The sequence below is a fragment of the Bradysia coprophila genome, unplaced genomic scaffold (genome assembly GCF_014529535.1).
Source record: "Bradysia coprophila strain Holo2 unplaced genomic scaffold, BU_Bcop_v1 contig_151, whole genome shotgun sequence".
Classification (NCBI taxonomy): Eukaryota; Metazoa; Arthropoda; class Insecta; order Diptera; family Sciaridae; genus Bradysia; species Bradysia coprophila.
This window is the reverse complement of record NW_023503423.1, coordinates 8,801,344-8,829,317: the sequence shown is the minus strand read 5'-3', so window position 1 is coordinate 8,829,317 and position 27,974 is coordinate 8,801,344. Positions and strand designations below refer to the sequence as shown.

Here is a 27,974-nt window from a genome sequence, read left to right as displayed (position 1 = left end):
AAAAATCTACTATTCGTTTATACCAAAAAATTGCGTTCGAAGTGTCACACACCTGACAATGGCCAGTGAGCAGTCGCCATTTTACAAAATCTCTGAAAACGTAGATTCGGAAATAAAAGTAATAAAATCCAGAATCATCAGACTTCATCCGACCCAATTGTATTGTTTAATTAAAAGTTTAATTTGAAAAAAGAGTTTTCAAATTAAGTTAAGTACGAGGTGAGTGTCCGTTTCCCGGTAAACAGCGATAAAATGTCGTAAAATTGTAAATGCTAAAAATCCATCGATTCGGACGCCGAGAAAGTCTTTGTTTTGTCGAAAATTTGTGGAACTATTTGTCGATTTTCGGCGATTTTTTCATGAGAAAGCAGTCCCGGTGATAAGTGAAAAGCAATCTGTTTAATTGTGTTCAGTGAATCTGAAAAATTTCAGTGATAAAGTCGATTTGTTTGATTCGAATTTCATATAAGTCTTTTGTGTGACAAAAAAAAATTGTTTCGTTAACATCGACCAGACGACGTTTTGTCGATTGAAAACTCATTTTTGTCCCCACTGGATTATTAATATTATTTGTTCCCGCAATCAAGGTCTGTGAATTTTTTTTATTTATTGGATTTTTCCCGTGTTTTTTGCCTGCACGATCCCCTCAACATCCGTTTTTTTGTGATAATTTGTTTTTTGGTAAAAGATATTGAACTCCTAATCGTGGGCGGGATTGTTACAATTTTTGTGTATTTCCACGAAAATTGCAAATCTTTCATTTTCCCGATCGAGTCGGAAACGTATTGGATGATCCGATTGACCTGAATGGAGAAAATTAATCACATTTACGAGCCGACTAACGGGAAATATTGCTGTGCCATTTCATATTTTTGTTTCGAATACATTTTGTATAGTCAAGTTCGATACGCAAAGGTATAATATACTCAGTCGTCGGACGGCCATTTTTCCATCGGTTTATTGAATTTTTTTTTTCTTTACTTCGTTTACAGTAAAATTCTTTCCACTCAAATTGTATGTATGGCTCGTAGATATAGAGTCAGTAAGGCAAAAGTAAATGTCGGGAATTTATTCATTTCAATAAACAAATAAATAAACGGAACATTTGCGCTAACCGTAGAGCCAGGCTAAAAAACATTTAACAGTAAAAAAGAACGAATCGCATAAAAACGATGATGTTTTGCAGACTTTGCGAAAAAAATTGAACAATTTTTTTTTATGCACACCAAACGTATTCATCACTTTTATAAGTCTCTCCATTTTGTTTTTGGTCTCTTCTGATCTTCAAATCTGTCAAAAAAAAATTCTATTTAATTTCTGCACTTGACTCCCATCAATGAAAGAGACATCGATTTCGCAAACGTTTACCATTTCGGTGGAAAAAAATGACCACTCAAATTCTCGATTATGTAATTCCATTCATTTGGTTTAAAAAAAAAATGACTCGATGATACAACTCGAAAATTCTACGTCGAAAAACGTTCTACATTTCTCATTTTCTTGGCTGGATTAAGGTCCTTTGTTCGCTGTCTATGTAGAACATTTTGCAATGACGTACATTCGGTCGTCGGGTATTTCGAAAAAAAAGAGAAATCACTTTGCATCGGAAAACCAACGATCGCTATATGTGTGATCGAAATACACAAAAAAAAAGTTTGTATCAACCATACAAACAAAACACACATAATCAGACACAGTGCGATGATTTGTTCTCTGTTCGGTGTGTTCTGATAACACTTTTATCAAAACAACAATTTTGCTATCGACAGTTGCGTTGTACAAATTTCTGGACTGTCTTGTTCCGTTTTCTTTATTCCTTTCCCATTGAATTCGTTTCTAAAGAACCTGTATTCGTTGGACCTGTCTTCCCCGAAAAAAGAAACTCGTGTCAAGTGGAAAACCCAATCCCTTCCAATCCATTCGATCTTGTTTTGTAGTGCATTGACCCTTCCGATTGAACCTTACGCATTTATATCGTGTGTGGCACGTCAGACAATAAGCAGACAGTGTTGTGTGTATCGATTTTAAAAAGAGAAAAATATGGTAGAAATGTCCATGCTTGCACCCACGTACTTTTATGATTATAGCCGACGTCTGGTTCTCATATTTTCTCGGTCACAATTTTCTCACTATTTCCATCGTTGAACATTAATATTTCGATTGGCCCATTTATATAACCACGACCGTCATATGCCAGAGTGTGAAGTGTGTACCCGATGCATATAATCATTTTGAGGGTGAAACGATTTTGAATGGACGTACGGTGATCCGATTAAGTGGTTTTTGCGTTATTTGTGTTAGTATGTTACCACGCCATGTGAGTGAATCGAACAGCGTTGTGAAGTGGATAAATCTGAAACAATTTGTTTCTGTTGTACGTTTGCACAATATTGCCAATTTGCATAGACAATTTTGTTTCCATTTTCTTTTCATCATCAACCGCTTTCGTCATACATTCAATTTCGATTTAACTCATTGACCCAATAACTATATGCATTGGAGTGCTGATACACCATCTGGATGATTGAATTGAATTTTTCCAGTCATTACACGGCAATTATTATCGGCAAATAGGATTTCGTCGTCGTATCTCGGCTGGGTTGAAGGTATGCGAATGATACCGACGACACTTTTATCGAATAAAAAATTGTTGCTTATCAACTCGTAACTCGTTTTCAGCTGAGAGAAATGTATCTAATCCTCCATTTGGTGCACGGTTGGTTAACTAATTTCTTTTCTTTTTTTTGCGTAGACAGTCCAAACATTTGGAGATGTTGAATGATACGTCGACACTATCAGAAACAATTTTTTGGATTTTTCCATCTAATTTTGTATATTTTGTCATTAAATTTCTCTAAAGACTACGTGAGTTCGTTCGCTGTGTCAGAAATGGCAGACGAGTTACATACATTCCTATTCAATACAGTCATATATACAGACAACACCTCATCGTATACACGTTCAGTTCAAAGATTTCATAGCCCTGCAGCTCAGTTAATTTATGAAATCGTTTATGTGTTTCAGAACGAGAGCTGCGATAAAACCGGAAGTTGTTCGATTCTATAAAATAGCCCAAAGCACACGAACGACTTCTTTCCCTTTCCAAGCATCAAATTCCAAGGTATTTCTAACTTAATCTGGTGCTTACCAATGGACAAATGTCACTTTTGCCTCTTTATTACACACAGATCATGAGCATCGGTCGTTGGTTTTTGAGATTGCGAGTGCTGTTGTTTAGGGTTCTGATGGGATTCGGTATGAAAATTCATCATAAAGGCGAGCCGAAAGCACCACAACCTGTTTTTAGGGTTGTCATACCATCAAGACTAGCAACACGAACCGGTCGCATCGAATTAGTATTTTACGTTCCAGTTGGATATTTTCAAGTTCCGATCGATCACCGGTATCCGGTAGTCGTTAATTTCCATGGCGGAGGATTTGCGCTGGGAACGGCAACGGATGATGCAAAATGGGCGTCGATGGTTGTGAAAAATGTGGATGCCGTTTTCGTTTCAGTGGAGTACAGACTTGCGCCAGAATTTCCATTTAGTACAGCGGGAGAGGACGGATGCGATGCAATTATTTTTCTGGCGGCTCATGCCGAAGAGTTACGATTGGATTCTAATCGAATTGGGATTTGTGGTTTCTCTGCTGGAGGAAATTTAGCAATGACCATTCCGTTGATGCTCCACAATCTGAAGAATAACACGGGAAAGAGACACCTAAAATGTTCCGTACAACAATCCGATTCGACTACAAATACCTCAAAGCTGGTTTTGTCTCCAGCCAAATCCGTTTACAAGTCGGACGACTTCAAAATGACTGATCTCGAAATTAGTCAAACATTCCCAGTGTTCACCATCAAATGCTTGGTATCGTTCTATCCACCGTTAGATTTTCGTCAACCACGCGCCGAAAAGCGACTAACAAATCGGAAACCGGAAAAAAACCTGCCTGCCTTTCTGACCAATCTTTTCGATGCATCGTACCTGTATCCTCGCGATAAGGTCGACGACAATGATCCGTACCTTAGTCCCGTCGCAGCGCCAAACGAATTGCTGAATGCAGCCTACCCCGACGATATTATCCTCTACACTTGCGAATATGACATGCTAAACGCGGAAGGTGTTGCCTTCGGTAATCGATTGACCAGTGAGATTGGCAAAAATGTAACCGGTGGAGTAATTAAAGATGTGGCGCATGCGTTTGACAAGATGCCGAAACCATCGCAGGAAAACTTGAAGGCCACGGAAAATTGTTATAAGAAGGCTTGTGAGGAGCTGACAAAGGTTTTTGCGGTGAAAACTGCGTTGAATGAACAAAAGCGTGAAAGCGATGAGCAGATGAATGGAGTGACAGACGACAATGATTTGAATTCTGTTAGCGTTAGCAGTCTCAAGCAATGAGTGTTTTCCGTACAATTGGAATTTTAAGTTGTCTTTCCTCACATGCTCTGCTTTTCTGACTGATTTTATGTAAATTGGAAATAGTGGCAATGAAACATTGTATGGTGGTGGGTGAATCGGAATAAACAGTAACCTTGACACAAACAACAGTTGGATTGTTTTGATCTGAAACCGAAATTTTGATTACATGATCTCAAGGACAAGAACTAAATTAACAGCGCACGAACGAACACATTTTGGTGCACATATACCCAGTAGACAGTCAACGGTGTTAACTTTCAACGATGCAATGTTTCCATATCATCTTCGGATTGACCCTCTTTTGACTCTCTTGTTCACTGTTGAGTGAATCCAGCTCCTATTTTCTTATGAAAAGGAACAAATAGACGCAATACAACTAATAGCTCTCGGTCGCCACTTGTAATCGTGCGAAATATGATTTTCTTCCTCTGATTCAAAAGTAGCACGTTACCAATGCATGCCCGGTAAAATTCAAATAACACAGTCGAAAATCAGCTGATTGGAATTCCCACAATCTTTTGGGATTCTTGAAGTAATCTCATTTTTGGCACAATATGCCGTATATATGTAGGGAATATCAACGTATGACGAAACTACACATCTTGTTGCATCATTGTTGGTCGCCTTAAATTCAAAAATTTGTTGTAAAAGAAGTGAAGTTGCTCATGTCAATCATTTTTTCCAGACTCTTTCTCTACTTCGCTTCAATGTTTGTGTATTAGATTAGATTAACTTATATTATTGTGACTATAATAATTGAGAGTACAAATGCGTCGTCATGAAATTAATCATCCGCAGAAATCCGCTGACTTTACAAATCGGAAAGGATAAGAGAGTTTGTGTGTGGGGTACAGAATTTCTTCTTTTGCTGTTTTATTCTAAAAAAAAATATTCATTTCGCTGAATGTTGTTATTGATAATGTTTTGCTGCGAATAATGTCTGCGTCTATCTCGATTATAATAATGATAATGAATGTGTATGAATTGGTTGTAAATTCTCACTGCATGTTCGACTTTTTCCGGCTGTGATGGAAAGCATTATAAGCAATTTGTACGACAGATTTGAATTGTTCACCGATGCTGATACAGCTGAATCTAATTTTAAAATTTTTTCTTTTCTCTGCCGTTTCAGATCCATCCTAAATAAAGTTCATCGGAAAAGAGAATCGGGAAAAATTTAACGAAAAATTGCAAATCCATCAAAAATATAAGTTCTATTCGACGAATCTACAGTTTTTCAAAAAACAGGGATCAAAAGGCGAATTGATTAAGTGCTTGTTTATTTAGTGTTGTCTATTTAAAAGTGGTAATTTTGACGAAGACATATCTAAAGTAATAATTTTTTTTTCGGGTATATAAAAGCGAGCAGCAAAACACGAAGGCGAGACGAGACACAGACGGAGAGAAAAATAAAACGAAAAAGGGTGAATCGATTTCATCCGCTTCGTTCGTTGAAGGATTCGATCCTTAACGGTGGAAGAGAACCTAAACCATTTTTTTAGAGCAATAAATTCGACTAGACGGGCTCGAAAGTATTTGAAATTTAGATTTATTATTGAACTTTAAAGTAAAGAAAAAAAAAACCGAAACCAACTATAGCTGATCCAGTTCATCTGAATCAATTCTGTGATAATTGTTGAGATTCTGTGTGGGAGGGAGTTTTCGCTGATGAGGATTCACTGGCAGCATGAGCACATTGGGGGGAAGTAAGGGGGAGCGCCATGCAAAACCCACCAAGTTCGCAGCATTGGACATAAATAGACTTTATAGCACTAGCCGTGTAAGTATTTAAGGCCTGTGTTGCAGGTGTTTGATTTACTTGAGTTTTCCGATTCACGGTTATTGTCATCCAAATGTGTCCAAGTTTTCTTCAGCTGTTTTACCAGAGATGACCCATTCATACAATCACAATGCCGATACGGTTTTCACACAACCACGCGCATGTGACAATGAAATCTGTACATATAAGGGAATAAGCGATGATTTTGTCTGGTAAAACTACTTAAGTCACAAATTCGGTTGACATGAACTGTAACGTTTTTGAATAGTATACATCGGAGTATTTTCCAAATTTGTTGAAAGAGCACCTTTCGATGTACTTGATTTGATTAAAATTGAAAATATAGAAAATCTGGTCAATTTTCAGGGCGAATCTCTTGAACCGTCAACACAAAAGAACGCTGTACCTCGTAAACATGGAATGCAAAGTTTGGGAAAAGTACCATCCGCACGTCGTCCTCCAGCTAATTTGCCGTCTTTGAAAGCGGAAACATCAACACCAGCAGATCCATCGGCATCTTGGGGCCCAGAAACCACGCAATCGCCAGGTACAACAGCAACAGTAACTACTACAACATCGGTAGCCGCTTCGACCACCACAAATAGTGGATCGAATTCCGCATCTGCGTCAAACACATTAGCTGTCAGCAGCCCAAACAGTGTCACTTCACTAAATAGTAATTCCATTAGTAGTACTTTAGTTTCTTCGTCAAATCAATCAAACACATCCTCCGCCTCTTCGTCATCGACAACATGGAGTTCAGTAGCTACTGGAGCTCCTGCAGAAGTTGCACAGCCGCCGCTCTACCAGAGTCCACAGTTTCAGCACGAATTTCCATCATTAGATGGCAGTGTCCCTGTTCCGGCAAAAGGAAATCGAAACGAACGCACGGATGCACATCCATTAAATACCGATGGCCAACACATGAGCTTACGTCCACAGACAGATGCGGCCAGTTGGATGCAACAACAGCAACAAGGTGGTGCTGGAAATCGCGGAGAAAATGGAAATTCCCAGGTAAAATTATTGATTTGATGCTTTCGCAACACCGCTTCCCTTGACGTCAGTCCAATCATTTGTTTTGTGTTTTTCTTTTGTTTTAATTTGGCTTTGTATGTAATAATAGGTCTCCCAACAGGACCAGGCCCTCCAACAAGTGCCACCACAGTTCCGCGCTCTAATGCCACAGTTCATGTATCGAAGTGGAAACAGCGCAGGACTCGGTGGTGCCCAACCACCGCAACAATTTGGGCTTCCACAAACAACCGGCAGTGGAACCAATTATCCACCTCCACCGATCCAGGTTAAACAACGACCTCAAACTGGAGGTGGATCACATCAATCGTACAACGATGAATACAATTCGTCATACAACAGACGTGATGATCGTCCCATCCAGCAGCAACAACGTCGAGGTCCGCCACATTCGAATAGACCACAAAATCGACACGATGGATCATACGAACCGCCACAAGAAGAGCCGCCGTTGGTTCACAGACCAATTATCAAAGAAGAGGAACTGAGCCGAATGGATTCATTAGCTAAGGATGATGGATGGGCGAAATGCGATGAAATCGACTACAATCAGAAGCTTGTTTTTTCGGATGATGATGATATGCCATCGAAAGAAAGTAAGAACGATAAGAAGGGCAATTCGAACAACAGAGATTCTCAGCGACACGAAGAGGACAATAGAGCTGGTAAGACCATAATCGACTTTCTTTGCTAAAAATTTCGTTTCAATTTCTTGTTTCTTGTGTTCAGTTTGGAATCGTGAACGCGAAAGAGAGCGCGAACGGGAACGTGAAAGGGAAAGAGAACGAGAAAAGGAACAACAAGAACGAGCCAAATTGGAACGGGAACGCGAACGCGAGAAGAATGAACGAAACGAGAGAGAACGGGCTGGGGACAAGGATCGTGACAATAGAGTGGAAGCTAACGCACGCATCCAGCAAAACGGACATCGGGGCGGCTTAGATGCCGAAGTTGTTGAAAGGGTCAAACTGCGCAAGGAGGAAGAAGAGAAGCTGGCGTATGAGAGAAAGCAGGCCGCTTCGAAGAAACTGCAGGAATTGGAGCAAAAGATTAACAAGAAAAAGGAGCTCGATGAAAATCACATTGAGCCAACACCAAAGTCGGAAATGTCTGACTTCCGTGCAATGACGCAGATTGTGGGTAGTGAAAGCGGTGGCAGATTCATCAATCGCGATTCGGACAGAGCAAGAATGGATCGTGACAAGGACAATCGTGGAGGTAAGATCAAATGTGCACGGTTGCACCAGTCTTGCAATGCTAATTCAATAATTATTTTCACTCTGATTTAGGTGACCGAGATGGCCGTGACTACGGACGATATGATAAATACGAACGCGACATCAATTCCCGTGAAAGGGATGGTGCTTATAAAGACGGCTATGGACACAGAGGAGAGCGTGGAAGTGAGCGTGACAATGCTTCGTCATTCTCGCGACCGTTTCAATCGAATCTTCCGCCACGTTTTCAAAAACAACATCAACACGATCGTGATCCTCGAGGAGGATTCAGCGGTGGATCTGGCGGCTCATCAGGCAATTATTCATTTACTCGGAACAGTTCTTCCAGCAATAATTATTCGAACGACCCAAAAAATGCTCCATTCGGCCAATCATACGAAACGCGTTACAACACTCACTCGCAAAACAATTACAAGCAACAGCCGTTGGGTGGGTCATCGCAAATGCGACGACATCCATCTGATGAAATGATGTCCGGACGACGGAACGAACGCAAACGGATCGATTCGGAGGAGGAAGATCGTTTCAGTGGTGGTCGAGATTCCACCGGTCGAAATTCGCTGGGCGATAAGCCTCCACCATTAAATCGAAGCACTTCGGATTCTTCGCAGCGCAAGACTAGCGTATCCAGTGAAGATAAGCCGTTGGATGGTTCCTTTCGCTCCGATCGGTCTGATTCAAAGGAAATGACCATGTCGTGGGTGGATGATTTGGAATCGGAAATGAATCGCATGGACGTTCGGTCGACATCGCCACTTGTGAATAAATCGAATGCATCGTTGGACAACCAGCCGAAGCATATTTTGCAACGCCAACCGAAGGTATCGGAGAGTAGTCGCGACGAAAAGGAAAAGTCAGAGGAACGGGAATTGAAGTCGAGCGCATCCGAAAAGGAGTCGAGTCCGCCGATTTCGAATCGAATAACCGAGAGTCCACCAAAAGTTTGGGCTGACTGTGTGCCGGAAACGGTCGACGGAAGTAAAATCGACAAATCGAATGAGAATTTGAGTGTGGCCTCATCGACGGCAGCACAGAAAAGCGGAAGCGAAGAGAAAAAGCCCGAAAACTTAGCTAAATCAATATCGTCCAGCAAGGATGACGAGAGCGGTAAGCACTCGATAACGAGGACGTATTCGAGTGGCGGAAAAGACGTTCATTCCAGCGACGATGGAAAGCATGGATCGAAGCCGAGAACAAGTAGTAGTAGAGGTGGGAGTCGAGGCGGTGGAAATACAAGTGGCCGGAACGATGCTCGAGACTCACGAGGTGGCTATAATAATTCGTATAAAGGCCAAAGTTGGGGAAACAGGCGTGGTGGTGGTCGACAGAATCGCTACAACGATTACTATTCGGAAAGTGACGGATCGGATGATGAAGGAAACCATCGATCCGATAGAAATTATAAGGGACAGCGAAAAGATTTGAATAGCGGATTGCGTAATGTGAACTCAAGGAGCGGTCCGATGTCGCAACAACAACAGCAGCAAAAGGAAGGCTTCGTTCCACGAGGTGAACCGTCTCGTTTAGGAAGAGGTGGAATGACTTCTGCAGCACCATTTCGACGAGGAGGCGCCTCAGTTGCACCGAAACGTATTGTGATTGGACCGCCAAGCTCAAAAAGCCCGTTCGGTGAAAGTGATGAAAAACTTGAGAACAAAAAGGATGCCAAATCGGATGCTGTATCAGCTAATGACAAAACTAAGCTTAGCCAAATGGCATTGAGCGCTGGATTGAGTGGTAAAAAGAGTCCATCTGGTGTTTCAGAACAGTCACAATCCAGACCGAGCAAGAAAGATGAATCGTACGAAAGTACATCCGAAATGTCCGACACTCAAGATGGCAAAAACAAAAACAGATCCGCCGGTGCTAAGTTAACAATGTCGTCGTCAAGTGGCAGCATCGTTAGCAATAAGAACATTCCGCGAGACGAAAAGAAAACGTCTCCGAAACCATCGTTCGGTGGACCAAGAAAAGATGGACCGACTGGCACGAAAACTGAATCTCAACCGATGAAGAAAGACGACGAAAAGTTCAAGACATCGAATGAGAACGTTGACAAAAAACCGATCAAGAAGGAAGAACTGGGCCAGGCTCAAGGTCATAATCAGCAAAGAAATGCGAATGCTCAAGCATCGACGAATAGGACCAAACCTCGAGACGATAGTCGACAGAATGTGCAGCAGATGAAACCGGCACCGAAACCAGCATCCGGTCCGGCTAACAAGCCTAGTGCAACGTCAACGCAATCCTCTCAACAAGCTACACAGCCTAGCGGTGCTAAGCCCACACAGGATCGCGGTGGACGCACCAATCATTCGGTGAGCAAACTAGCACCGAGATTCGTGAAGCAACGTCAACAGCGATCAGATCAAATAAACGGCGGTCAGATGCAAAATGCATGGGACAAGCCGCTTCCATCGACGCTTGGGTCCTCAGATGCGGAAAGTCACGGAATGGATGATTCGGATGTCCATGGCGATGCGTCGATACAACGGAACACTACACGGCAAACGCCGAATGCAACCATTGGTGAAAAGTCTGACTTGTCAATCAATTTAAAGACTGATAACAGTAAACAGCATTTGGACGGTACATCTCCTCCAGTCAATACGATTATTTTCGAAAATACTAATTACAAGACGATACCTCCAATTAAACGGCAAAGTGTGCCGCAGCAACAGACACAACAATCGGTGCAATTAGATAAAAAACCGGAAGACGTTTTCAAAAACACTTCATCGGGAACATTTCAGGACATGCTTGATGCGCAACAACAACAACAACAGCAGCAGCAAATGCCACGATCCGGAACTCAGCAACCACAACCACCGCAACAGCAGTCCGAATCGATTTCATCCGCACTCCAAACGATGTCATTTCCGAAATCTGATGCCGAATACGAAAAGGATATGAAACTCGCTTTTACCTTTGAATCTGAGATCTCACAACTGACCGATGACAAAACTGCTACGTCTAAAGGCATGGGCATTCCTCGATCAGCCATGCATTCGGTGTCCAATACAGCGCCGAATTCGATAATTTCGCCGTCAACCGCTGAACTGAATATGAAAATTGCCAGCGTTAAAAAAGTGTGGGAGAACGTGATTCCGATGCCGACCGTGCTGGAACACACCGCTCCCGACGACTCACATTTGCAGTCGAATTTCGCGTCGCAACATCAACAACATTTGCACCAGTTCACACATGGACCCGTTACGATGACGCATGTTCAACATGCTCTGTCTCCAGCACCTGGATCTTACTCGACAACGTTCGGTCCCGATCCAAGTTCGTTAGAACAGCATTTTGTGAAAGCTTCGCAAGATGAAGTCGAAAGTGGTTACAGTCCTAGTCCTCAGCATGTCGGACAGGCACACCATCAAAATGCTATGAAACATGGTGGCGATCCGTTGTCGACCAGTACGAATGTTTGCAAAGTGAAACCGACACAGCAACAGCTCCATCAGTCCGGTCATGGCTTGTCTCCGCCTCCAATGCAACAGGGTGGCATACAAACAGCATATTATCCACCATCGCAATTCGGTAGCATTTCTGCAATACCATCACCACCGGCTGTGATGTTCAATTCAACGCAGATGCAAAGCCAAGGCAACGTTTACGGTCACTTTTCAATGGACACAAGCCGTTCACAATTCTCACAATTTCCGCCACATTTCGGTGCTGCTGGTAGCACTCCGTACAACTATATGCAAACGCCACCAGCACCAACTCCTGATATGTATCAGAATATTACTTCGCAATTTCGTATGGGTGCAGCCGTTCAAGCACCGTTCAATCAGTCACAGCCCAGTCCCAGCACGGTTCTAATATCATCCACATCGAATTCTCTGATGTCGGCTTCTGTCAAACCATCGTCCCAACAAATTGGTGCCATCGGATCGAAAACCGGTGCGGTTGGTCAACAATACGCTCAGCAATATATGAATTTATACACGCAACAGGCACCACCGTTACAGAGCAACAGTTACTATTCGAATTCGGCGGCTGCACAAAGTGGCCCGTTCTTTGGTCCGGCGACTGGAACTCAAGCATATGGTTTGCCATCGGCCGGTATGTTTGGTGGTCATGCACAGGCACCAGCAACGGCACCGCCACAACAACAGGTGGCCAATTACAATTCGCCGTTTTTGAATTCACAATTGCTGGCAATCAATCGACAGTATCCAACCGGTCCAACGCAGCCGAATGCAAATCCACCGTACATCAAATCCAACCAACAACAATCTCATGCTCAAGATCCAGTGAGTGCAAATCCATACAATTATCGATAGAGAAATTATTTCCTTTGAATTTTGTGCTCCTTTTTTGGTAGAAATTTTTTGTCTCCTTTTTTAACGCATGAGGCTTTTGTTTTTCCTGTTTTTAAATTATTTAATGGTTTGGGAAGGCTTGGATTTGTTTTTCAATTATTATTTGATTAAGAGGGTAGAAGGCTGACAGGAAGACCAGCCTTTATGTCCATGCTACTTAGAAGAATTGCTTCCAACTATTTTTTTTTAAATCAAAATCCTTCTTGTCCAATCGATTCGTAGTGGATTTGTTCAGATAATCAGACGCTATAATTCAGTAATTATATAGACAATTAGCTCCAAGATTAGCTCACAATTATTTTTTTTATTTCTTTGTTAAATTACGATCGTATTTCGTTGTACCAAAATCAATTGTATGTATGAACCCCCATCCCAGTCAATAAAATTTTATTTTCATTTTTCAAAACCCAAACAAATTTGTTTTATTTCAAGCAAACGCACAACTGTTTTTCTATCGTCCTTTCCGTTTTTTCTTTGTATTTTAGAGTGGCCGCCAATTAAAGAGCCCGCTAAACAGCGATGGTGGACTGAATTTGAAGCAACCATCGTCGCAACAAAGTCCTCCACACCACAAAAACTATGCAGCGCCGGTAAGTCTAAATCAAAATTTTACTAAAATCGGGTGAATGTCAGCGGAGGTTTGTAAATCACTTTTCCTTATTTAAGTGGGATCAAATGCAAATGCAGAATCAACAGCATAACCAACAACAGAATGTGCAACAACAACAACAGCAGCAGCAGCAACAACAACAACAACAACAGCATCAAAATCGTAGCGGTTCCCAAAATAATATGGCTGGTGGTCGTCCAGGTCCGCAACGTTATCCCACACCGATCCAGCGGCCAAATTCAAACTATCCACAGCATCAGCAGCAAACACAACAACAACAGCAGAATCAGCAACGATCCATTCGTCAACCGCATTCGGGTCAAGTGAATAGTGGTCCGATGAACAAGCACTATTATCCTGGAGGTAATCGAGGTAGGTGATTTTTTCGATCATTTTGTGAACACACAAAAGTTTCCTTCTCGCAAGCCATCGGCTTCCTATGTTTTATGTTACATGATTGTGGACAGTTAGGTCCAAAGGTCTTTTCGGTTAAACTCACATCAGACACACACTATTTAGCATTTCGACGTTCATTCCATCGATTTGTTTCAGTCTAGTTCGTTGTTAAGTCTATGCCAATTCTCCGGATGATAGTTTTAACGATGCTATTGAGCGTGTACGATTTCCTATTTGAATTAAATTTTCAATCACAAACTTCGAGACGAGCGCTTCCACTTATCTCATTATTGACATACGATGCATCCTGATCAAGTCATGATTAGTTAAACAATCCGTGGCACAGTTTTTAGTTCTCCTTTATTCAAAGTCGAGCAACACCCAATTATGAAAGGTCCTGTCGAAAAATTGGTTTTATATCGAAAAGACGAGATTCCATGTCCTGTCCCATCAACTGATTGATTATACGAACTCCCACCGGCTCTCCATTTTAATAACTAAACTCACCACAAACACCATTCGCATAGATTCCGCAATCGGTTTAACGTTCTTTTTCAACCATTTCTAAGGTGGTCACGGTAACGGCGGAGCAGAACAAGCAATAAGTGGAAAATCTTCAGCGGATAAATCGCTGGATAATTCGTCAACTGCACAGGATGCAATCAAAGAAGATGGACAAAACGATTAAGAATGGAGAATTCGTCCGAGAGAAGAGAAAAACGGAAAGGAAAAAATTTAGAAAGAAAATAAAAATTGAAAGAAACCCTCGAAGAAACCCGACACTGATCAGAACTACACACCTATCTACCAATACACACATTTAGCTAAATTATTATGATGATTAAAATTCGAAATTCAACTAGAGGAAATAATACTGGAAAATCATGCGATTTGAAATGGACAGGAAAAGTCATTTGCCTACCGAAAGTAAGTAGCAAATTGTCTTCAATATTCAAAACGATCACACACGTGCACAGACACACAAAGGCACATCAATTACATTTAACAAAATTGTTCGCCAAAAATTCTGAAGTGAAAAAATTTGTAGAAGAAAATGGAAAATTTTTGTTTTTTAATTTTTCACGGTCGTGTTCATGTTCTCGGTGCGTTTTTTTGTGTGTTTTGGTGCGACTTCAATGCAATCAAACACAATGCAGTATTTTCCGACACTTTGTGTTCATTAGTTTAATCGCTGATGTTCGTGCACTCACTACTCTCACTACGCTAATGAAATAATTATCACGGTGCGCTTGACCGGATTTTGGATGGAAAGTCCACTGTTCATTGCATAAACAATAGAAAATAGAAAGAGGCTCTAAGAAGCGGAAGCGATAAAGAAATTAAACAGTTAAACTAAATAAATAGATCCATTCAAGATTCACATTCAAGAGCACCGTGTCATCATCTCTCTGATCAGTGAAATCGTACGTAACGATGAAATAGATAGAAGAATTGAGACAACAAACTGCTGGTTGCTTTTGAAAAAAAGAGGAAAGAAAATGAATTTAAATGAATTTAAAAATAAAAAAAATAAATGAAAAACCCCTCAGTGTGTTTAAACGTATAACCAACCAACTACTAAATGTTTAAAATAAAAGAAGAAAAAAATGAAAACTAAATGAAATGTGTTTAAAAAGATTGGAACGTAAAAAATCCATCAGAAATTAAATAAAAAATAATTTGACAGAATTGAAAGCAAAACTGAAAATTTTGAATATTTTGAATTGCTCCACACAGAAAACTGTCATGAATTCTTACGTGCAGTAAAAATATTTTCAAATATATTCAATTCTATTAATTGAACAATGTATAATGGTGTTGTTGTGAATATAAAGTAATATTCAAAGCGGAAGAAGAGCACGGAGATGAAAGAGAAGGAGTAAAACACTATCATTTTTTTGATATACGAAGTCATTTGAGTATTCTGTTTTGATAATTAAATTGAACGAGAATGAAAAGAATTAGTGAAGAAAAAATAATGGAAAAAAAATTTAAAGAAAATTTAAATGAAATTGAAAAAAATTAAAAAATAAATTTAAATAAAAAACCTTGGAAACAATGATGCTTAATTTGGACTGAATAATAATTGAAATTGCTAAACGTGACTTTTTCTCTTACCAAAATGTGTTTTAGTTGTTAAAAATAAACTTTTACTTAAAAACAATTAAATGACACAGGAACGCTAAAAACTGAAAAGTAAAGTAATTTTAAAAATAAACAGTTCGAGGAAAAAGAATCATTAATTTGGAAAACGAGAACGGGATGGCAATTTTATTTTTTATGTTGGAAATCTTTATTAATCGAAAAGATTTGAAACGACGAGAAGAGCGTTTTTTTTTTACAAAATATATTTTATTCCTAGCACTTATTACTATTTGAATTTGAATGACAATTTTTCTTTGAACGAGACTTCATCAATGAAATTCTTAAATTTTAAAAAATTGAATAAAACCAATGGTAAGAATCCAATCCTCTCTCATTCAGACTTGAATTTTAATAAAAGCTTTGACGAAGAAAACAAAAAATTAGGGGAATCAAACAATAACATCGGTATTATACATATTTAAATAAATAAATAAAAAATGAAAACAAACAAAAAATATATTTCACGCATTATACTTACATTGAATAGAAACACGAAACAACAGAAACAAAACAACAACAAACTATACATTATTGTACTTCTATATGAAAAAAAAAAATCTATAAAACTGAATAAACGGAAAAAAACACAAAAAATGAATTAAACTAATAACAAAAATTCTATTTAAAAATAAAGAAAAAAGAAAAAACTTTTGAAAATGAAAATTAATTTAGTTTTTATTTAAAAACAAAAAATATCGATAAAATAATTCACTTTAAGGTCGAACTACATAATGTAAAATGATATTTAATAAATATAATGATAATTAAATAAAAAAATAAATAATTTAAATGAATGAAAAGATGAAGTGAATAAAACAGAAAAAATTGACGCAAATTGTAATTAAAAGAAAAATTGCAAATTGAAAGAAAGGAAAAAAAACTCAGTTTCACATTTTCAAACAAACAAAAATTTATTATAAAATTTAAAGAATAAGCCGAAAAACAAGATGCATCTTTGATGAGTATACATAATATCTATATAATGCAAGATGAGTTCTAAGAATTTTTTTTTTCGAACCGAGAAGAGAAAGATCATTTTGAAAAATAAACAAGAAAAATTTGTTTTTTTTTTTTAAATTTTATTTAAAGAAACAAAACCCCCTTCTCCTCCCTTTATTTATTGTTTTAATATTTTTTTTGTTCGTTTTTTGTTTTGTTTTGATTATTTTTCGGTGACGCGTCAATAATCGATTTTTTTATTAAATCGAGAAAAAAAAACTTTTATTTTATCATCTTTCTTCCTCTATTTCTCTCTCCCTCTCTCGTCTAAAATTTGTTTTTATTTTCCGTTTAAGAATTTTCTGCTTTCTCCCTCTCCCGCTTTATAAAATTGATCCTATCCTTATATCCTCGTGTATCCCCTATCCTTGTGTAATCTGGTCTAAAGAGAAAACCGCCAACAATTCAAAACTTAAATTTCGTTCATTTTGATAATCTAGCTATTCGCTTTAATCGTTTAACCTTCCTTTTTTTGTTTATCTTACATCTTTCCCATCCATTTTTTTTTTAAATTAAAATCTTTCAACATTTTTACCTATAATTTAACGCGAAAGAGACGAAACGATGAAGAAAGAAACAAAACATAACAAAAATAGAAATTATTTAAATTATTCTTGTGAAGCTTTATTTTTTACTTTTAAAAATTTAAAAAGAAAAAGAAAATGGAGAAAACAAAAATATACGTTAAAAACAGACGACGACTTTTGCGTTTTAATATTTCTTTAGTGGACGTGTGATTTGTCTTTTTTATTTTTATTTTGTTGGAAAGATGCGAGCCTTGGTGGATAGTCGAACTAAGATTGAATACGTTGTTCTTCGCAATGAAAGTGTAAAACAGGTTTGGTCTAATGTCCGCCCGGAGGACATAAAAATTTGATTTTCGTACTTAAACACACTCATTTTCATATTATTTTGACATAAAATGTGAGTGCGTTTAGGACGAATTCGCCGATCGACCATACCTGTTCTAGACTTTCATTGGTTCTTCGTTCTATGAAAGAATGCGGCAACAGATCGTTATGAATTTGATGCATTTGTTAACCAAGTAACTACTCAAGTAAAACTCATTGCTTTTCTTCGGCGAAATATGTTTTAGTAAACCTCAGGATTGTTTTTCTGCGTGTTTCGTTAAACACATTTACCATCTCCCGCAACTCCTTGAGACACTCAGTCTTCAGACTTCGAACGGAAGCCTCAGCGCTGACTTCATGGTCAACATTAGAAAACTATCAGCTAATTCACTCTGTAAATGAAGGGCTTCTTAATCAAAATATCAGATATAAGAATATCGTAAATTACCCATGCGACTGAAACCATTCGTTCCAACTCACGAATTTTCAAGTTTGACACCAAAAAGAGCATTAAAACATAGCTAACGCAGACCCGTACGAAACACCTATTCGTATCTCTCACTTCATTCTCTGCTCTGCTGAAAACCTATTTGCCCTTTAAAATCGCTTTATCCATTCTTTTTCTCGTTATCATACACGAAGAAATTGCCGGAGGCAGCCCCGTACGAAGTCAAATTTCATAAAATCCTATTTAAACAGCTATATTTTACTATAAATAAACATTTCACAGATGAATATGCTATTATATAGCTGAAAAGAGCTTTATATGCCTGTATATAGCTCAATAAAGCTGTATATAGATATCTGTAGATGTCCACATATGGAATGCCTGAAATACCCAACACATAAACCAATTACTTCTCTGTTATCAGAAACTCTCTAAGTAACATTTTCCCCAAGATATATCACTCTTACTAAAATCCAATATGGCAGCCGGCAGCCATTGTTGGGAGGCCGTAAATATATGACACTTTACATTCGGTAACACCTTTCAAACAAAAAAAAAATCATGAAATTCGGTCAAAGTATACTCGATATATTGACAAAATACTCCACGTTCACTGTACGACCGAGTAGCCAGATAAGAGCTCACTCCAAGAGACCTAGCTCACGCTCCGGAGAACATAATTTCAAAAACTTTATTTTTTTTACTCTATTAAAGCAAAATCCATCTAAATACATTCAAATTTGACCAACCAATCGACGATAATTATCGACTTTTTTATCGAAAATTATCAAAAAAATATCAATAACACTAGGCAACACAGGTCATGTACAGGGATGGTGACATAGTGCGTTGGATAGGTCTTGGTGCTCTGAATACGGAACACACCTCCGTTCGTCCCAGTCACGTCTGTGTGGAGACGTAACCCATTAGAATATATGACAATGAAAGTGCACCGATTCGGTTGGCCGTTAGTGTGGTAAGGTATTCGGACCTCCTGAGTTCAAATAACAACTCTATTGGTCTCGATCACCTATCTGTGGTTAAAAAAATAAATAAATTTTTATTTACAGATGGGTCACCGAGATCAATAGAGTTGTTATTTGAACTCAGGAGGTCCGAATACCTTACCACACCAACGGCCAATCGGATCGGTGCACTTTCATTGTCATATATTCTAATGGGTTACGTCTCCACACAGACGTGACTGGGACGAACGGATGTGTGTTCCGTATTCAGGGCACCAAGACCTATCCAACGCACTATGTCACCATCCCTGTACATGACCTGTGTTGCCTAGTGTAATCGATAATATTGATATTTTGATAATCATCAAGATATCGCTAATTCGATATATCGATATTTTTGTCCGAAATTCCGATATATCGGTATATTATCAAGAATTTTCAGATAAATATCAAAATATCGATATTTTGATAATTATCGATAATTATCAAATTATCGATAACGATATTATCGATAATTTTGAACGTCTCCCATACCTACTTTCCTGACCTGTAGTTCAGAATCAGCAGAACTGTTCACGGATATTTATTGATTGCAATGCGTATCTCGAGCAATTTTCTTTTATTCGGGTTTTATCAGATTTTATTCACACTATACAACGGTCATTATAGAATGTGCGATTAGTTTGCATATTTCACATACCCAGTCAAAGTAATATCGAAAAACTTGTAGATTTTTCGGTTTTTCAGTGTTGAGTATTTGATATAGAGAAAGAGCTTCATATTTTTTGAAGTCAAGATCGGCGGAAATCTGTCTGTTTCGAATATATAATTTTTGGTGGAGAACAATTCGGTCTAAAAAGGAGCGAATTTTAATTGCAACAAATCGATTTTCAAAGCTGACAAAAAAAACCTTTTTGATTGGGCAACGTTGGGGTAAGCGGATTTTCTCAGACAATATTTTATAGAACAATTGGATGAGCGGCTCGTATCTCGGGTTTCGCGAAAATTTGCATAAGTCCACCGTTTTATTCGTGAATTCAATGTTGTAATTTCCAGAATCATCTCTACCGAATTTCACCAAAAGCGTAAGAAACACTTGTTCAAAGTCTATGGACGGTTTTGCAAATAGAGTCAAAGCACCGTCTGCAGACAAAGTAGCGTTAGCGTATCCGTCACCCGCAAAAAAACTGCAAGTTACATTTTGTAAGGACGCTTGGATTTTGCGCTGGAATGAGATCATATCTGTTCGTAACCTTGGTTGAATTTGGACGTGTATCAGAGATGCTTACCCAGGCGTGAGCATTTACATATAAAAGCGACAATACGATTAGCTGCTTTGCAGTTAACATATTCGATCAAACTGAATTATTGAACATACGAGTGCAAGACTACTGATCGAGGTTTTTTGATCTATAAAATTTGAAATAAATGGATCAATTAAATTTTGATTGTGGTTATGATATGCATTATTGGCGAGATGCGATTTTTAGTCATACTTTTAGGAGTCGGCATGGGCTAGTTTTTCATTGTTTTAAAAAGGTTTGTAAAGTGAAATTAGGTATGTTTTCTAATTTGCGAGTTGTTGTGGTAATTAAGTGATTAAACAAATGAAAATCTAGTTTCTTATCTCCTAAATTTTCTACAAGTTGGCACACATGCATTGGTACATTGTACTCCCTGAAAACCCCTGTACTTCCATCTACACAATACACACGTGTTAAGCTTTAAGCTGAATCTATTTGTTAACAACGTGTAGCAATGTGCAAAAAGCAATAATCAAAACTCACTCGACATCCGGTTCGTTTGTCAAAGGACAATTACATTAACAAATTCCATAGGGTCCACAAGTTCCAAGTCCATACGAATTGTCAAATTTTGATCCATACGGACATAACCCAGAGAAATGATAACAGATGGCGTTGGTGCCGCCTCACTCTAATCTATCTAATTAGTAGATTAAACATGTCAGCATTCATTTATACAGTGAAAAGAGTGGAACCAACTTTACAACAAGTGATTAAGAGTGATAAATCCAAAACTTGAACCAATTTTGGTGAAAATAAATACAATACAGTGTTCGGTGATCCAGGCAACCTATACTATAGGTCATATAGCTCGTTTGAATCGTCTTTCAATTCTAAGAAATAGGGATCTTTTACTTTTTCGGATGGTTTGCCATTTTCGAAGTGAAAAGTTGTAGCATGTCAAGGGGCGATGAAAACAGTTTTTTGGTGATAGCTCGAGATAGACATGTTTATAAAAGTTGAAATATTGTAGGAACATTGGCCTGTGCCAGACCTTTATAAAGAGTATAATCATCGGTCTGGGCCGCCACCCGTTCTGGACTTATGACTAAAAATATGGTGAATGTTTGGACAGTACTGCTGGCTTGCAACAGCGTTTATCCGCGGAACTATAGGGTGTTGTAGGTGGACTTACCCCTCTTTCATTCCACGTATAATCAACCCCAGATAAATTGTGTTGCAAGCCATAAAGTTAGTCGAAGTAAAATGTCGCTGCAGTTGACCCATATTTTTCAGTGTTTTCAACTTGTTTTTGTTTCAAATAGGCTGGAGCGATGAGAATGAAATAAACTAAATCAAAATTACATGTTCAGCTCGAAATTATCCTGAACCGTGTGATCATTGGCCTTGAAAATGTTGCTTTCCTCCTACTTCACAGTAGGTGGAATACCTCATTTACTTGACTTCACAAAATGAACAGAAACTCAATTACTTGCTACGAATATAGGTTTACTCTTAAGCAGAGATCCGCACCGTTCCTACAACATTTCAACTTTTATAAACGTGTCTATCTCGAGCTATCACCAAAAAACTGTTTTCATACCTAGGACCCGAAAAGTGCGACGTCATCACACTTTTTCTCCGTCCAATATGAAAAATACTATTCGTACCACAGACTAAAAGTCTTTTTAGCGAATTCGAAAATTCTCACACGCTAACAAAGAATTTTAGTCCTAGGTACGAAATGTACTATTTCATCGCCCCTTGACATGCAACGACTTTTCACGTGTTAACTTCGAAAATGAGAAACCATCCAAAAAAGTAAAAGATCCCTATTTCTTAGAATTGAATAGGGAATGCAATCTCGTACCGATTTTTGAATCCCGGGATTCGGGATTGAGAAACTCAGTACCGGTACCAGTACCGGGATTTCCGGTACTGAAAAGATATGGATTAATTATCAGTAAAAGAAATTATTTTCATTTTATTCTCATTTTTTTAAGTTTTTTAATGGTACAGTTAAGTGTGCTTACTCACAGTGAAACACGTATCGAATTTATTTTGTTCTAAATATCAAATTTGACACTACGACAAAAGAAATTCGATACTTACGTCGCTGTGTGAAGGCCGGGTAACTTTAACTTATGTTTGCAACAGCGTAGATGTCACATTGTAAATTCAATTTTCTCTTTGGAAAAATGCTCACAATGCACTTAACGTATCATCGTTCAATCTTGAACGTATAAGTTGTGGGACTTGTTGTCGTCACAATCGCAAATTTTTGTGCTTTGTGATTTAAAAATTAATTGATTTGTTAGGTAATGTAAATTTTCAAGCACGCTGCCTTTGAAAATATAAATCGTGTGAAGTGACAGAAGACCGACTTTCCGACAGCGCCAATTAGTGTCAGTTTTGTGAAATATCGCCTAAATCCACAATATATTTTACTACGCAAGTAACGGCAAGCCGGAAATGCACGTTCAGATTCAACGCTAGTTGGTTTGATGAGCAGCAGACACTCACCAGAAAGATTTTAAACACTTCAAGCATGGATGATACTCTAAATAGAGTACTGAAACTGGACAGTGTATTATACAAACGTAGAACACTATAAAAATATTTCCATGTAAAATAGAGTACTTTCTGCAGCCTACCACAATGATCATGCATGCGTGAAGTGCGTTGCTAGCCATCGTAGTTTTAAAAACGTCTTTTTCTGTGTTTGCAAATAATACGACATAAGAGAAAAACGTTAATTAATCCTATGTTTCAATGTTTATCTTATATTGCCATAGTAGTTTGAATCAAGTTGATCGATTTCAAAATTTTATAAAAAAAAACACTGACAAAAAAGATTCGAACTCACCTGTTGCAGGTAACTTTGTCTCCAGGTAATATACAATAGCTGCCACAACTGTAGCGCCCCATGCAAAAAATACAGATGCGGCAGATAATGTAGATTACCTGTAGACAAAGTTACCTCCAACAGGTGAGTTTTTCGAAACTTTTTTGTCAGTGAAAACTGGATTTTAAATTTCGGTACTAATCTCGGGATTTTTTGATCAATACCGGGATTCGGGACTGGGATTTTCCGGTACTGGTACCGGGATTGGTACCGGGATTGCATTCCCTAGAATTGAAAGACGATTCAAACGAGCTATAGCTTGCCTGGATCGCCGAACCGTTGTATTAAAATTGGTTCAAGTTTTGGCGATATCACTCTTAAGAAGAGGAAAATTGCTTGTGATGTAAACGGATAGAATAAAAACTTTAAGAGTGGTGGAGTTGACTTGACTGGATATCTGATTACAGTGACGTTTTGAAATGATTTGAATTTGTTAATGATCTGTGGCACAGCACTGCTCGTAGCATGAACACTGATTTGACAAGTAACATATTTTTAAGCTTAAGTCATAAGAGCTACAGCATAGGATTGTATGAATTTTATGTTTAAAGTCATACAACGAAAACAAGTCATTCATTTGTACAAAAGAAACGCAGTGCCTGCGAATGTTTTCTATGTTCATGCTAGAAGCAGTGGTGTGCGTTAGGATTAAAAAAAAATATTTGAAATAATTGATAATTATCACCAATTATTCACCCAGTCATTAAATAGTTCACTACTGTTCCACAAAAAATTCAAAAGTAGTGAAAATCATCACTATATTCACCTATTGATCTAAAAGTTTGATTAAAAATTGCATCTCGACAATAATCCATACCGTAACCACAATCAAAATGTAATTGTGATCCAAATTATCCAAATTATAAGATCAAAAATCTCGATCAGGAGTCTTGCTCTCGTATATATATATATATATTCCATTCAGTTTGATCGAATATGTTGACAGCAAAGCAGCTAATCGTATTGTCGCTTTTATATACAAATACTCACGCCTGGGTAAGCATCTCTGATACAAGTTCACCCAATGTTATAAACAGATATGATCTCATTCCAGCGCAAAGTCCAAGTGAAATTCCAAAATGTAACTTACAGTTATACGCAGGGCTGCGGCTACATGAACGCTACAGTGTCTGCAGATGGTTACTTGTCTTTATTAGTAAAACCGTCAATAGACGTTGAACAAGTGTTAATAACGTGTTTGGTCAAATTCGCATCAGATGATTCTGGAAATTACAACATTGAATTTATGAATAAAACTGATGTCGACTTATGCAAATTTTCGCGAAACCCGAGATACGAGCCGCTCATCCAATTGTTCTATAAAATAGTGTCTGAGAAATTCGATTTACCACAACGCTGTCCAATCAAAAAGGTTCTATTTTTTTTGTCAGACTTGAAAGTAAGATTTGTTGCATTTAAAATTCGCTTGTTTTTAGACTGAGCTGTTCTCCACCACAAACTACATATTTGAAACGGACAGACTTCCACCGATTTTGACTTCAAAATATGTCTTTCTCTACGTAAAATACTCACAGCAAAAGGACCGAAAAATCTCCAAGTTGTTCGATATTACTTTCATTGGGCTTGTGAAATACATATAAGCTCATTGCACATTCTGTTACGACCGTTGTTTTGTGTCAATAAAATCTGATACAAGGAAAGTGGTAATAAATTTTCGAGTTTCCAGTAATCATTAAACAGTTCTGCTGATTGTGATCTATGCACCGCTTATAAGACAAGACCGATAAAAATTAAATTCATTTTATCGTCTTGCATTTTCCGAACACTGAAAAAATAACCATTATCGCACTAGTGCATGTGTTAGCGTGTTTAATGACGAAACGATACCGTTTTCGTTTATGATTCGCTAGATGTGTACATGCAAAATATAATGATAAACCTACTTACTAACATCTTTGCAACGTTCGCAAGCCACAATTGAAAAAATTTATAAAATTTTTGATCTTTTTAGGCTTTTTGATTGAATGTTCAGTAAATCAACTGTGTCTTCAGATCGCAACGGTACGCATTTTTAATCTCTTTATTTCAAGCACTGTCTCAAACAATCGCTGTCAAGAAGAGGCAGGCGCTTCGAATAGTTCGAAGTTATTCGATTATAATCTTTATGACTATTCGTTGTCAATTTTGGTAGGCGTCATGTACGCCACAATGTAAATATTAACATTGAAGTGCAACGAACCATGGTTTTAAGCTAACCAATTTTTGGGTTCAATTTCCAATTGAAAACGGATATCTCAAACTATGCATGTAATTGATGACAACATATAAACGACAGATATTATCGAGCGTGTAACGAGTAACTGATGATAGTCATTTTGTTGTTGCGTTAAATATTCATTGGTGAACGGTTGTGATTTAGATATGGGAGCACATTTTATCACAATATCTTACAGATCCTGTCGCATAGACATTTGCCGGAAACAGTTTCGAAGATTATATGCAATGAAAACCCTTGCAGAACTTGTACAACTTCTACTCGCTGCTTTCGTACTATGTTCATTTCAGCTGACTGTTGGATGGGTATTATATCGACAAGTATTTTTGTCACAATCACATTTTCTTCCACTTTATCAGAGACCCTACAGAATACAGCACTACAACGTCAGCGCTTATTCTTCAAGTGACAAAGTTTTCTTCAATGCGTCCATTACGAATATGGAAAGCGTATCAATTTACCTCGAAGTGAAGAGTGAGATACAGCGGCCGTTCATTAGATTTGAAGTTTATGTGGACTCTGGCAATGGACTGATCGATTTAAAGTATATGAACGAAACGATTGATTTGGTTTGTCGAATGAGTTTTTAACCTGTTATAGACGGTAGTCATCTGTTATCGACAACGACAGCAATAATAAACGATAATCTTTGAATAATGAGGTCTTACATAGCAAAAAGCGTGCTCAAAACAAATGAAGTAAAAGATTTCTGCGATCAATGTATGAAAATATTCGATTAAATGAAGTAATAGATTAGATAGTAAAACTGTTAATATGCTTCCCGTCTGTAACAGGTTAATATTTTCGAAATGTTTCGAATCAAAAATGAAACTCAATTTTCAGTGTCGCCTTTTCCACAACAAGTCATACATGCCCTTCGTGCAAATACTTTACCGAATTCTGTCCAACCAGGGGAATTTTCCAACTTCGTGTCCAATTAAGAGAGTGAGTGTTGTAAATACTTATAAGTTGTGGACGATGGATTTTAGGCAATTTTGCTAGTTCCAGCCCGAACAAAGTGAGCCCGACGCGCGAAAGTGCCTAAAATCAACCGTCCACAACAGATTCGTATTCAACTTTTAATGCAAAGGGACCTCCGTCTTCTCTTCATGCTCTCTATAAAATTAAAAAAACAATTAAAGCCAACTTTATCTCCACTTTACAGAAGCAGTACACGGCGGTAAATACAAAAGTGGATATTGAAACACTCCCGCCCACAATACCCAGTAAAACTTTGTCTATAGCTGCAATTGCCAGTATGAAAGAAGGGCAGACGATGGAACCATTGCTCTTTTATAAATTAATTGTAAAAATTGTTAATGTGTAAGAGTGAGAGTTACGGGAATATATACAATCAAAGTGCAGAATTGGATTATGACTAATAGAAGCTACTCAATTTTTAGGCAAATCAAAATAGAAAGGAAGCCAAAGATACCAAGACATCAGGTCTCAAGCGATTTTTTTTTTTGAAGAATCAATATATTCGTACCTGAAACATATACTTGAACCAGTCGAGCATGGAGCAGGGTATAACCGTATGTGAAGTTATACTTACATATACTGGCCTCCAGAATGAGTCAAGTACTTGCATATACTTTCCTTTCAGTGTACATTGATCTCCAATGGAGGCACCATCAACGAACCAGTGAAACAATTTAACGTTTATTTTTGTGAAGAATTCAATCGGTTGGGTCTTTCTTTATAGGTTTGTGTGGTTAGAATCTCGTTGGGTAGGATAGGGCTTTCTCACAACGAAAACGTGAATTTGGAATATTAAAGATTGTTTTGCTAACAGTCCCTAACAACCAAATTGATATTTGATCAAATGGGAGAGGAGCGAATACCGAATACAAAACACATAAAACATAAAACGTGGTGAATTCGTGCCAAATATTACACTTTCTCTCTACACTTTCTTTACAACAACGCACTTTAAGAAAAAGTGCTTCAAATGACAGTTGCTAATTAGAGTACCTATTTTGTATGAAAAATTGTTACGAATTTTTTTAGAGTGTTAAAATTTGTTTGATACACTGTCCAGTATCAGTACTCTATTTAGAGCACATCTCATGCTTGTAGTGCGTTGATTTCAATTAAAATTTTATTTTATTCATTTATTTATCCATTTCATCAGTGGCGAAACGCCCCCTGACTACTTACAATATTTCTTAAAACGAGACGATAAAACATTACAAAATTCACTTGCTGTCAGCGTTTCACAAATTCCCGAGCAACAACGTTTCCAGGCCACAATTTACTTTCAATAACAGAGTCAGAAATTTTACAATTAACAGTGATTTTGAAGGACACAAAGCTTATGGTATCAATATCTACGTAGGGCGAAACTAATTTCTTACACAACAC

The 27,974-nt window shown here is 38.0% G+C and overlaps 2 protein-coding genes across 3 annotated transcripts; both read left to right on the top strand.

Annotated features, from left to right (window-relative positions):
* The first annotated feature begins 9 nt into the window (after nucleotides 1–9).
* On the top strand, nucleotides 10–16,022 carry LOC119074861 (protein PRRC2C). Of its 2 annotated transcripts, none has more exons than XM_037181175.1 (9): nucleotides 10–219; nucleotides 5,560–6,207; nucleotides 6,574–7,224; nucleotides 7,346–7,907; nucleotides 7,972–8,460; nucleotides 8,532–12,742; nucleotides 13,297–13,401; nucleotides 13,478–13,793; nucleotides 14,387–16,022. In XM_037181175.1, the coding sequence occupies exons 2-9, from the start codon at nucleotides 6,115–6,117 to the stop codon at nucleotides 14,503–14,505; spliced, it is 6,546 nt and encodes a 2,181-aa protein (XP_037037070.1). In that variant the 5' UTR covers nucleotides 10–219; nucleotides 5,560–6,114; the 3' UTR covers nucleotides 14,506–16,022. The 2 variants fall into 2 exon arrangements, with proteins under 2 accessions (XP_037037070.1, XP_037037069.1); XM_037181174.1 differs by having other exon boundaries at nucleotides 7,334–7,907.
* Nucleotides 236–4,553, top strand: LOC119074887 (tuliposide B-converting enzyme 1, amyloplastic-like). The gene is made up of 3 exons (XM_037181229.1): nucleotides 236–587; nucleotides 3,025–3,121; nucleotides 3,189–4,553. The coding sequence occupies exon 3, from the start codon at nucleotides 3,192–3,194 to the stop codon at nucleotides 4,404–4,406; it is 1,215 nt and encodes a 404-aa protein (XP_037037124.1). The 5' UTR covers nucleotides 236–587; nucleotides 3,025–3,121; nucleotides 3,189–3,191; the 3' UTR covers nucleotides 4,407–4,553.
* Nucleotides 16,023–27,974: the final 11,952 nt, after the last annotated feature.